The sequence below is a fragment of the Phragmites australis genome, chromosome 2, assembly GCF_958298935.1.
Source record: "Phragmites australis chromosome 2, lpPhrAust1.1, whole genome shotgun sequence".
Classification (NCBI taxonomy): domain Eukaryota; kingdom Viridiplantae; phylum Streptophyta; class Magnoliopsida; order Poales; family Poaceae; genus Phragmites; species Phragmites australis.
Window position 1 is genome coordinate 30,905,127 of NC_084922.1, and position 12,871 is coordinate 30,917,997.

General features: G+C 45.4%; 1 protein-coding gene across 1 annotated transcript; it reads left to right on the forward strand.

The window, feature by feature from the left end:
* The first annotated feature begins 5,164 nt into the window (after positions 1–5,164).
* Positions 5,165–6,308, forward strand: LOC133908368 (uncharacterized). Its single transcript, XM_062350356.1, has one exon. It carries the CDS (start codon positions 5,663–5,665, stop codon positions 6,059–6,061), a length of 399 nt encoding a protein of 132 aa, XP_062206340.1. The 5' UTR covers positions 5,165–5,662; the 3' UTR covers positions 6,062–6,308.
* The last annotated feature ends 6,563 nt before the right edge of the window (positions 6,309–12,871 follow it).

A 12,871-nucleotide genomic window follows, 5' to 3' on the forward strand; every position in this document is an offset into this window, starting at 1 on the left:
GCGTGCGACGCATTTTTCACCCCCGGTCACTTCACCCAGAAGAAATGATGACGCCTTTTCCAGTCATGGCATCTTGGAACTTGTGCCCCCTCCTTCCCGTTCGGGGCATGTCTCGGCCGGCAGGTACTTAAAATAGCTGGCAACACAGAAGCAAGACGGATCTCTCTTGACTCGAACACGAACTCGAGCTCTCTCGAAGAAGACCAAACACAGCACCAAGAACGAAGAACACAGGCGATAGTAGACACTGTGAGCAAGGTAGAGCATAGTTCCAACCGAAGAATAAGGAGCCTCAAGCTCTTAGTTAGGCCAACATCCTTGTAACCAGCAACATCCTTGAGGGACTTCGTCAGGGTAGTTATAGCATCCATACAGGAGTAGGGTATTACACCCCCGTGCGGCCCGAACCTGTCTAAATTCTGGTGCGTTTACTTCTCCTTGCACTAGGTCGACACCCCCCCCACCGGCCATTTGCATTCATTCCCATTTATTTCTCCGATGAACTTATTCAGGATCATCCCCCCGGCCGAATCTCTAAAAAGGGGTCTCTCGGGATCCCTGCGACAAGAGTTAATCCTCCGACAGTATTCCTTTGGGAAGGATATCTCTTGGGAGCAAGTCCTCTGCGGAGGATTGCATGTACCAAGATGCTTGCTCTGACCATAAAAGGACCGAACCATTAAGTTGCTGTGTTAAGCCATTCCATGCAACCACATGTCCTAAATAGACATGACTTTACCTCACATCCCATTAGCTGAGCTCAGTACCCACCTTGGAGGCAAGAGTGCAACGGGAACTTAGCAAAAGACTCAGGACCGTGCGCAGTATGAGGTCCGGTTAGTGACATTGAAAAGGGCCGGATTAGAGAAATGGTTAACCTAATGCTCGAAGCCCCTGTTTGTCCCGTGGGTGGATCGTGTAGCAACATGTTGGATGGGTACAGGGTCTCGTCCGCTTGCAAAGGTGGGAGGCTTAGCATATCGTGTGTGTTAAGTTGTATCCCTCTGCGAAGTGTAAATCTATTTGAATAACCATATCCACGGTCATTGACATGCGAAGTTACAAATTTACAATTGCTAGATTTATGGTGTGCGTATCTCTTGATGTGTGAGTGGGCAGTGTGCTCATATTTTGGAGAAAGTTGGTTGTATGCTCTTGAAATTGGCTGGGACTAGGTAGCCACAAGCTTAAAAGATGGGAACCACGGGAATGGATAGCTTCCCTCATGCCTAATAACTCTTTATAACAACCAAACCTAGTTTTTATTAACTGTTTAAAACTTAGTGTCACACCCTAAGTTCATATACATATAAAATTGGCTTCATGCCCAAACTATAGTCCTTTAATTTTATTCTTGATTACTCCCCTTACCCAGAGGAAGTTAAAAAGAAATCTAAGGACGCATCAGCACCCAAATTGCTTGTGACATTAGGATGTTTCGCATCTTTGCGGTAAAAGCTCTTGTGTTTGGTTGGTCAACTATGGATTCTAGTCCAGAAGAGTGGTGAGGGGGCAACGGCCTGAGCGACGGCTTCAACTATTGATTTATTTTATTTTATTACTTCGCACCACTAAATTTTGGAAAAGCCAAAATTGGGCTGTTACATCAACTTGGCGCATTCGCCCTTGAAAAAAGCAATATATATATATATATGTATATACATATATATATATATACATATACATGTATACATATATATAAATATACATATATATATACATATACATATATACATATAGATATATACATATATACATACATATATACATATATACATACAAATATACTGTCGGAGGATGAACTCCACAAGCGGGGATCCGGAGGGACTCACTTTGAGATTCGGCCGGGGGGATGATTCTGAATCTACCTCGTATGTGAAATAAATGGGAGTAAATGAGATGCAGGCGGGATGAATGATCGGATGCTAGAGGAAATAAATGCTTAGGAGATTTTAGACAGGTTCTGGCCGCACGGAGCATAATACCCTACTCCTGTGTGTATGCTATAAATGCTCTGGAAATGCCTCTCTGAGGATCTCTTGTGTTACAAGGGTTTTTGTCTAAGTATAAAGCCTCGTGTGTCTTGTTCTTCGTCTGTTGAGCTTCTTGAACTTCTGTGTTGGAGAACCTGTTCGACCTCCGTCGACCTGAAGCACCCCCTTCTTCTTCGGGGAGCCCGCCCCTTCTTATACCCCGTCGGGGTGGCTTAGCATGCATAGAAAGGAGGGCGCGAGTTCCAAGGCACCATAAATGGAAAGCAACCATCATGGGCTGCAGCTTGACGTTACGGGGGGTTGAAAACGCGCCCCCGTCTGGTCCTGTCGTCATCATCCCACTTTTTAGCGAGTGCAGCAGGGAGGGCGCACCGGGCAGCCACCGAGCAACCCCGCGTGCCCGCCCGTTCAGAGCAATCCTGACACAGCAGGGCGGCAGGCAATATGCCTCGAGCCCTGCGACGATATCCCGAGGCGCGCCGAATGACGCGCGATGGGACCCACCGCATTAAATGTCCCCACGCCTCCCTGCTAGGTGGTGGCAGGGACTGATAGCATGCGTAGGGGGAGTGGTTAGAAGTGACAGGCTACGCTCCCTTTTAAATGCAGCATCGGGCCTCTCTCCAATTGACACCTCACTGCTGAGCCCTTGTGGGGTCCACCGGCAAGGGGCTTCTCAAGTCCTCGGGGAACTCTGGGTGCTCGGGGGACTACTGTTTATAGCCCCGAGCACTCTCTCCTGGAACCGTGTCTGCTCGGGTCATCGGGGAATCGGGGACCACTGTTCATGGCCCCGAGCGCCCTCTCCCGGAACTTGTACTTCTGGGTCCTCTGTGAACTCGGGTACTCGGGGACCACTGTTCATGGCCCCGAGCACCCTCTCTCGGAACTTGATCTTCTTGGACCTCGGGGAATGCGCTTCGCAAAATGCATCGCGAAAAGTGCCGTTTGAAATCCCCAGGATATAAAAAGGAGAGGGGGAGCGAACCATTGCCCCTCACACCATTCTTGCGATCGCCACCTCCTGTCTTCTTCTTCTTCCTTGCGCACCGGGAGCTCTCGCCCTCTTCAGCCCGTAGCGCACCCTTCTTCTCAACCCCTCCAGCACACTCCCCACCCCCAAAGGATGCTGAGGGCAGGAAGCAGCCGCCGGGACATGTCGAGCTCGGAGGGGCTCGGAGCAAAGAAGAAAACAAAAGAACAATGGAATAAGAATTGAATGATTGACATATTCCTTTTCCTATGGAATAGTGGCAAAAGAAGATATATTCTCTCTTTCTAAGTTCAGATAGTACTCAAAATTAGGGATGAAAATAGTACGAAAACGATAGAAAAAGGCCAAAACCACTTTTAATTGTGTATTTTATCTTAGAAATGAAGTCTATAATGATAATGTCGGAAACGAATATGACATCGATAATACGAGAAAAGTGGAAACAATGTTGTCAGGACGAAAACATGCCGATATCGATCTAGAATCGATAATTCAAACCCGAAAGTACCGAACCATAGCTCTGAGCGCTAACTCTGACTCAGGGTGCCTTTTTTCTGCACTACTAAAAAGAATGTCCAGCAAACAATTCAGTTGTAGCTTCTTCTGTTGCATCTTGTGGACTAAGTGATAGATATTTAGTAAGTGCTTCTAGGATTTCAACTTCAGCCTACCATGTGCGACTTGGTGAATAGACAATGAGAGGCTGGACTGGGAGGGTGGGAGCCTGGGAAGCCTATTGCTTGTTGGGTTGTGGGGTTGTGGGTCCTACCTAGGTTGAGATGGATCATGGAAAGTAGAAATAGGAATCTAGGCGGTAATTCCTAGCCGAAAATAGAAAAATGAAAAAAAACAATCGAAAAAGTCCTAATTCGTTTCTGCATAGGTTTCTCGTTTTCGTTTTTTTTATATCGTTTCTGACTGCTTTGGTCGAAAAAGTTCAAAAACATCTCTGAAATGAGAATTACCGTTTTCGTTTTTATCCCTACTCCAAAAGATAGATATTCTTTAAATCCGAGAGATAAGAACTACCTATATATCTAACTTCCAAATTTGGTCATCGCGTCAACCACAGTCCTACGCCCAAACACATTAGTAGTTAATTAAAGGCAAGGTGATTTTGCGCAATTAGCAGTCCGTGAATTATCGAAGGTTTCTTCTCTGTTTGCATGCGGATTAACTAGCTGGCTTTGCCTACCGCACATGTCTAATCATTGGGACCTTTTGCCCTAAAAAAGCACGAATCATTGAACCCTAAACTAGGTCCACTTGCGCCAACTCAATTTGGTCCGCACCGTTATTCGACTACTTTGTTGTTGTTCTTGCTCCTAAATGATGCACGTTTAAATTATTTGTTGTGCGGACGAATCCAAATTCTTTATTCACTCACGAAATTAGTAGCAGCAGCAATTCGATCGACCGGTTGAGAAAAAACCATGGTTTATCTCTGAATGTTCAATACCACGAAAGTGGGAAATGCAAAACCAGATGCACATGCCCATGGACTATCATAACGTCTTGGGATTTGTGCGAAACATATTGTGATCGTTAGATGGAGATACTCTCGGGGTCTTATTTGATATTTTGAATCAAACTCGAGGCCCATTTGATGATGGTAATGCGACCACACATATACGTGGTCTTACAGCTAGAACAGAATGTTCAATATATAATTACAGATCGTGTATACCGTTAGTAAAACAGAACGGTGTATTACATAGCTGCATGCATGTGTAGAATTTGCACATGAACACGCAAATAAAATGTTGTGGGAAGCGGTAGCAAGCAAGGATCGATGAAATCCAGTGGTCAGTGGTCACATGGCACAGGGAAGGAAGGACAGCCCGGACCAGATCGGAAGCTTCTTCTTTTTGGTACTTGATTATACTTGGTTCGTAGGCGACCCCAGCTTTACGCGACCTCGCTCCTACTTCAATGATGAGCCCTCACCACACCCACTTGCACCACGGTAGCTAAGCGCTCGACGCGTCGTCGTGCGATCCATCACGCACGGACTACTAGCACGGGCACGGCAACTTGCATGGGCGCGCGCAGGCAGGCGCACATGCGCCGGCCGCGCTAACCGCGTCGGTGCTCCCGAGTGGAAACGCCTCGTCCCGGCTCGGCGCGCATTATTTGTGCGTACCGTTCGCCGCACCGAACTCGTCCCCATAATGCCACGCGGGCGCCGTAGAAAGCGTAGATAATGCGCGCTCATGCATGTGGCCGGCCAGTTTGACCCGCCCGCGGATCCACCGATCTAGGGGCCGCGCCACATGCTCCGCCGTCGCTTTCGAGCCAAGCTGGAACAGCGGAGGGCAGCAACCACCGGGCTCAGAAAGACCTCGCTCGCTCGTTGCCCAGACCACCCTTCCCCGTACCCGTAGTGATCCACTGATCCCAATGAACACTAACTACCAGAGCATTACAATTATCCTCAGTCATTCATCATCTCCAATTCCACTGCCTACCTGCTGCTCCAACGAATCCCAACTAATATTCCGCCAAACAAAGCAAGGAGATGTACTTGGGGTCGCATCATAAGAGGGTGGCTGAGGGCCAAGGCGGCCACACCATAGGGCTCTTCTTACCTTGCTAGTTGCTAGACACCTTTCTCGTAGGCTAGTCGTAGTGTGCTAGACTAGTCCGAGCTAGCCAGTTCGGCGGCCGGCCGGTCATGGGAAGGGCAGTGGTGGTGCCGGTCCTCGTGATGGCGATCATCGCCATCGTGGCGACGACGGCCGCGGCGGTAAACGCGGAGGTGAAGTGCGGCGGGTGCTCGCCGTGCGGCACCACCGACTGTCCCGTGCTGTACCCATCCCCGCCTCCGCCGGCGCTGCCGCCTCCACCACCGTACTACTACTACAGCCCACCGCCGCCCGCGACCTACCCCGGGGGGTCGTACTGCCCGCCGCCGCCGGGGGCGTACATCCAGATCGGGAGCACGCCGCCGGGCAAGGGGCCGCTGTACCCGCAGGACCCCGGGTTCATGCCGTCCAGCGCTTCGCGGCGTGCGACGACCCGCGCCGTCCCGTTTGCCTTCGCTGCGTTGGCGAGCGTATGGGCCTTCTTGTGATCTGCATTCACTGGACGGCGAGCGTCTCCGGTAAGCATAGCGACGGAGTTGATCGTGCCGGCGTTCCACGGATTTTCCAGTGTATTTATGCTTGCACCTTGTAATAATTCTCACCGGCCATATGTTCTGTAGTTGATCTTGCAAAGTATCATGCATGTTTTTTTTAGTTCTTTCTGGTTTAGAATATTCACTTGTAAGAAATGAAACGCGAATTAAGCAGAATGTGGAACTAGCAGGTCATTTCATATCTTCGTATGGTCCAGTCGTCATGTGTATGGGTGTTTGACTGTTGGCTCCTTGCTGATCTATTTCCTTCTCTTGTTATAAGAACAATAAACAACTTGTTGCTGTTCATGGGGTAAAAAACTGGCATAGGCCAGAGAGGCCGAACCGTGAACATGCGGATCTCATGGTGAATTTCCAAAATTTTAAACTAGGACTAGTCTGCTATAGAGAATGTATTGGAGATACCAATTCGTCTGGCATGGATGGTGCCAGGAGCGGAGGAACCTGCCCAGTTTTGGCACATCCATTCTGAGGCCTTTATTTGCTAACCGAGCTGTTACATGGGCTGTCAAGGTTTCGAGCCGTTCTCAATTCAGTTACGAAAACAAAAAGTGCTAAAAGGTCAACTCATGATGTGTATCGGTGATCTATAATTCCCTTCTCTTGTCTTGAGAACAACTCGTCTCTGTTCATGGGCGAGAGATCAGGCCGAGACGTAACATGTTTGTCATAGTCAGTTTAATTTCCAAATCTTTTTAATTCATGGCTTGCCTGCATGGGTCGCGCCAGGATCCGGCGCCATTTTGACTAATAAATTGGCAAATTTAGCAGCATCAGTTGTATGTATCCTCATGCATTTTATGCCTGGATGATAGAAAGTTGAACAATCCAAACGTTGTTTGCTGTAACTTCTGTTCATGGGACCGTAGAGTGTGAGAGCAACATTATGTATGCATCCGTGCATGTCTCGTGATAAATTGTTTGATTCTGATTTCCCATGCATGCCTTTTCTTGATTAAAAGCAAATGGTATATCACAGATGATTTTTTAAGACTTGTTATAAATAAAATATTCTCAAATACTTGCTAAAATAGATATATAGGTAACAAGATAGCTGTCTAGCTGTGAATAAACTTACAGATGATTTTTATAAATCGATCTGTTTTATCATATAGATACGTATACGGCTTTTAGCAAATCCATCTATAATATTATTCCAGACGGTTTTTTGTAAGATCTATCTATATCTATACGATAGTGAAAGGACAGTGATATCGCTTAGAGGGGGATAATAAGTGTTTTTATAAAAATTCGTCCCCTTTTTATAGTTGGTCTAAACTTACAGCGGAAATAAAACCAACACATTTTTTACAAGTGAAAAAACTAAATATACAATGCTCATCTAGTGCACAATAACCCTAAAAAAGTGTAAATATTACAATCCTAATGTGATAAAAATTATTCAAATCTAGCAAGGTATACAAGAAACCCCAATCAGAAGTTCCGATCCTATTGATCGGATATTCCGGTTAAAACCAATCGGATATTCCGATCCTAGTGATCGGATATTCCGTTCTTCAACACAGTTAGATGTAAATCACAAAATTAACTCAAAGCATGTATATACAAACATATTAGTGAGCCAAGTTGAAATGTATCTTAGTTTATATGTGATGAGTGATTGACAAGGTTGTCGATTTGGTTTATCAAGTTTTGGATTGCTTGAGCTTGGTTTGAGTATTTTGATTATGGACTAATTGGAGTTGGAGAAATGTGTTTGCTTGTCTCATGGTGTACAGGTAACGGATACAACTTGACGGTCGATGACGGGTGATCAGGGCTAAGGGAGTGTTTCGTGCCGGACAATCAAGGAGACCAGGTGGAGTAAAGGGTTGTCCTAGCTGTATACATGGAGATCAAGCAAAGCCTGAAACGGAGGACGAAGACATCATGTTAATAAAGTCAAGCGAAAGGGATGCCGATGCAAGTGACAAGGCGGTCCGAGGGATCAGGAGCGAGAGAGACTTGTCTGCGGCCAGGATCACAAGATAGGGTACACGTGTCGACATCAGAGCGCTTGCTTAAAGTGTAAGCAAATGGCAAGTCACACTTTAAGAAGCGTGCAGAGGGTTTCATAGTTGGGCCTCAAAACAGTGGGAGGACTGCAAGAGTATGTGGTACCATCACGAAGCTTGCGTCGAGGAGAAACTAAGTCGTGAGGGCGGTGCGACCGTTCGATGGACGAAGCAAGAAATGGACCAAAATACCCTCAATGGTAGGCATGAGTGTACTACAAGAGAGGGTATTTTGGTAACAAGTTAGGAAATTTAGGAGTCAAGTTTCCTAGGCTTATAAATAGAAGGGTAGAGCTATGGCAGAGTTGAAACCAGCCACTTGATCCCCTTGTGCCACTCATTTGAGAGCCTAGTGCTAGCGTTTTAGAGGAGAGTATTATGAGTGATTAGCCTATGTTATAGGTGAGAGTTTTTGAGAGAGAAATCCTTGTAATCAGTCTAAAATGGGGCTGACCTCTTTGAGTAATGAAGTTTATGTTTTTGCATATGTTTGAATTCCCCTCCTTCTAGTCTCTCTCTATTAGTTCCCTTACAAGTTTGCATGTTTTCCTTTTTCGGTTGTGATTTTCTTGTTGATTTTTATTTTTACCTTTGAGCTATGATTCTTCAATCTTGGGAACTTGTTCTTCTTGTTGCTAGAGACAAACATTCATATACTCATGTATTTAAGAGGGTATTGAATCTCTTATCTCTAGACCATCAACTTGGAGAGTTGCTTTTTTCGATGACTGTCTTTTTGCTTTGTTCTTCGTTCAAGTTTCAAGCTTTGTGCTCAAAGACACATGGAATGGTCTTGAATATAGCTTATGGTTCATATTCCATCCGTGGAGTTATATTGCATTGGAACTTTCTTTCTCGTTTTGTCCCTCTAAAGTTTATGCTTCCATTTGTGTTTGAGGAGCGTTGGGTGAACAAGGAGTAGATCATTTATTTCACAAGAAATTTATAAGGCTCCTATTCACCTCCCCTCTAGTCGTCATTCTCGGTCATACAATTGGTATGAGAGCCGATTTGATCACTTGTTGACCTTAACTGGCTTTGTGATCCGTAGGTGATATGGAGAGAAGTGGGAAGATTTTGTTGTTCGATGGAAGAGACTTTTCATACTAGAATATGCACATGGAGGCTTATCTTCTAAGCCAAGGAAGTGCAATATAGGACATAGTTGATTCCAACTATAAGATCCCTACTGCTCGCACGACTCAGGTTCAAATCGAATATTATGAGGCCAACAATAAGGCCAGAAATATTGTGTTCACTAGCTCGGGTCGGAATGAATTTGACAGGGTTCAGCACCTCCGTACTGCCTAGGAGATTTGGACTACTTTGAGTGTCTTCCATGAAGGCAGTAATCCGATTAAAGCCAGACGCTAAAGCACTTACAATCAAGAATACTAAATATTTGTGCAAGTGTTTGGTGAATTTTTGGATGATATATTTGCTCATTTTGATAGAATTGTGAGCAACCTTAGATCCACTGGTATTTTGCCCTACTCTGACCATGAGAGAATGATCAAGCTTCTCTATGCTCTTGACCGTAGCATATAGTAAGTGAAGATCTCGAGCATTGAAGACTTACCAAGTTATGACACGTTAACTTGTGAAGAACTCTTCAGCAAGCTCAAGTCCACCGAGATAGCCAAGACGGCTCGAATTGGCATCAGAAACCCCTTGTCTCAGAACATGACGTTGGTTTCCGAACCAACTGGTGGAAATCGGGCTGGAGCTACCTTTTCTTGTGCTAACACCTCACCAAGTGATTTTGCTTTGTCTTCCTTGGTTCCTATCACAGAGGAGCAGGTGTATTCATTGGATGATGAGGATCTTGTTCTCATTGTGAAGAAACTCACCCGCTTCTACAACAACAAGAGAGACTGGAGGAAAGGGGGCTCCCGTGCTTTTTTGAGTGTGGTGATACCACTCACTTCAAGGTGGACTGCCCCAAGCTCAAAAAGAGGGAGGATAACGACCACGACTACAACAACTAAAAGAACAAGAAGAACAAGAAGCCCTTCTTCAAGAGGAACCACAATAAGATGGCCAAGAAGGCGGCTAAGGCGGCTTCTAGGGTGTTCATGGCAGCTCTCAACAACATCGACACCTCATCAAGCGAGGAGGAGAGCTCAGAGGAGTAGGAACTACAAGTGAAGAACAAAAAAAAGACCAAGGAATTCACTGGCCTCTGCTTCATGGCAGATGATAACAACGATAGTGACCCTCAACTTGATCCCTCTGAGGTATTACCTTCCTACGACCAACCTTCCGTCCAAGTCGATACTTTGAATTATGCTCTCATTAGCTAGGATAGGTTACTTAAGAAAGCAGTACATAAGTTGAAGGAGCTTAGACCTAAGTATGAGTCTGTTTCTTCTGAACTTGAGTTGCTTAGGTCTAGGGCCAAGGTTGAGGATGAGGATTGTGAGAGTTGCTTGGTTATTATGAGTGAGCTTGTCGAGCTTCAAACTATGCGTGCTCAAGTCACCAATCAGCTTGAGACTACCGAGAAAAAGCTCTTTGAGGAGGATTCTAGACCTACTCTCTTAGGTACTTGCAAGAATTGTCCTTTGCTTTCAAAGGATGCTGAAGTGAAAGACAAGCGCATAAAGGAGCTATAGTCTAGATTGGAGAGTGCTGAGAGTTCTACAGATGTGCAGCCTAAGTGTTCCACCTGCATGATCCTTAAGGACAAGCTCAGCTGGGTTAGAGGGCACGTTAGAAAGCTCAAGGCTGAGAATGAGTACCTCCTTTCTCTTGTGGAGAAGTACTCAGAAGGCAAAGGCAAACTGGATTTGATCTTGGCTAAGACCAAGATGTGTGCTGATAAGGCTGTGTTAGCTTTGGGTTTGGGTTTTGAGAGAGTTACTTACACAAGTTCTGACAAGGTTGTATTCACCCCACCTACTACCCTAGAGTTGGAGAAAGCCAAGATCAATGCCTCACAATCCATGCCAGAAAAGAACAAGCCTACACCTCAACCTACAAAGAAGAAACCAACACCCAAGAGATCTCCACAGTCTAAGATGAAGGCACTTGTGAGAGAGCCTAGAGTGACTGGTAGTCGAGTTCCCAAGAGACACTATCACTGTACCTACTGCCAGAAAGGGTATCACCTTGTTGGGTTTTTCTTTCGCTGTAGGAGAGATAAGAGGCGTAAGTGGGAGTGGAGTACCCAGGATATAAACCACTCCTCTGTTGGTGTACATGACCCTTTTCTCCGCTCCTACCCACGAGTCTCTAACACTTTTTAGTCTTTTCCTAGAGGCGTTGCCCGATGTGGATTTTACTATGACTCATGGTTTTGATCCACGTGTAAGAGGCTTTGAGTCCCAGCGCTTATGTGGATCACATTTTCCTCATCATGGCACTCGCCCCCAGCGTGTTGGTGTTAAGTTGCATGCATCTACTATTTCTGCTTCAGGGCGAATGACCCAGTACTGGATTCCTGAGGTTTTTGACTAACCCCAGTATTGAGTCATTCACCTTCTACTCTTCTTCTATGTAGGTGGAAGGTGGAGGCCTCGAGAACAAGTGACTCATTGACTCCGGTTGTTCGCACCACATGACCGGAGATCCATCATGGTTCTTTAGCCTCACCCTGATAAAGTATCACGAATACATCACTTTCGGGGATGATTGGAAAGGTAGAGTGAAGGCCAAAAGAAGTAAATATAAATGAGAGTTTTACTCTCAAAGATGTGGCTTTGGTAGAGCATCTGGGATACAACCTACTTTCTGTATCTCAGTTGCTAGATGAGGACTCAGAAGTGCGCTTCAAGCGTGATACTTCTCGAGTTCTTGATTCTTCTAGCGCTTTGATTTGTAAGATTTCTCGAGTTGGGAGAGTTTTTGGAGCTAATTTTTTTGAGGTTTCTGGTTCTTCTCGGTGTTTACTTGCTCAGCCTTCTTCTGATCTTTAAATGTGGTATAGGAGATTAGAGCACATGAGTTTTGATTTACTTACTCGTTTGAGTGCCCTAAGCTTGATCCGAGGATTGCCCAAGCTCAAGTTTAAGAAGAACCTTATTTGTGCTTCTTATCGGCATGGCAAGATGGTTGCTACTCCTCACCCACCAGTCAATCTGGTGACGACTGAACAACCGGGAGAACTTCTCCATATGAACACTGTTAGTCCTTCCCGGGTTTGTTCAGCGGGTGTAAAGTGGTATGTACTTGTTATTGTTGGCGACTACTCTCGCTAATCTTGGGTCTTCTTTTTTGTAAGCAAGGATAAATTGTTGTCACACTTTTGGAGTTTAGCTTTGAGATTGTTCAAAGAACTCCTAGGTGTATTGAAAGTAATTCGCAGTGATAATGACATCGAGTTAAAGAACTATCTCTTTGATACTTTCTACCTTGAACTTGGCATTGAGCATCAATTTTCTGACCTACGCGTTCCTCAACAGAATGGCGTGATTGAAAGAAAGAACAAAACTTTGGTGGAGATGGCTTAGACGATGCTCGATGAGCATAGGACTCCTAGCAAGTTTTGGGCTAAGGCCATTAGCACAACATGCTACATCTCAAATCGAATTTTCTTGCGCTCAATCTTGAATTTGACTTCTTATGAGTTACGATTTGGGAGGAAGCCAAAATTTTCACATTTGAGAGTTTTCGGTTGTCAGTGCTTCATCCTAAAGTGTGGCAATCTTGACAAGTTTGAGTCGCGTTCTTCCGATGGTATTTTCTTGGGGTATTCTCTTTATAGTCATACTTACAGGGCTTACAATCT

What these genes read in the sequence shown, in the direction of transcription:
- LOC133908368 (XM_062350356.1), top strand. Translation starts at nt 5,663, where the DNA reads ATGGGAAGGGCAGTGGTGGTGCCGGTCCTCGTGATGGCGATCATCGCC.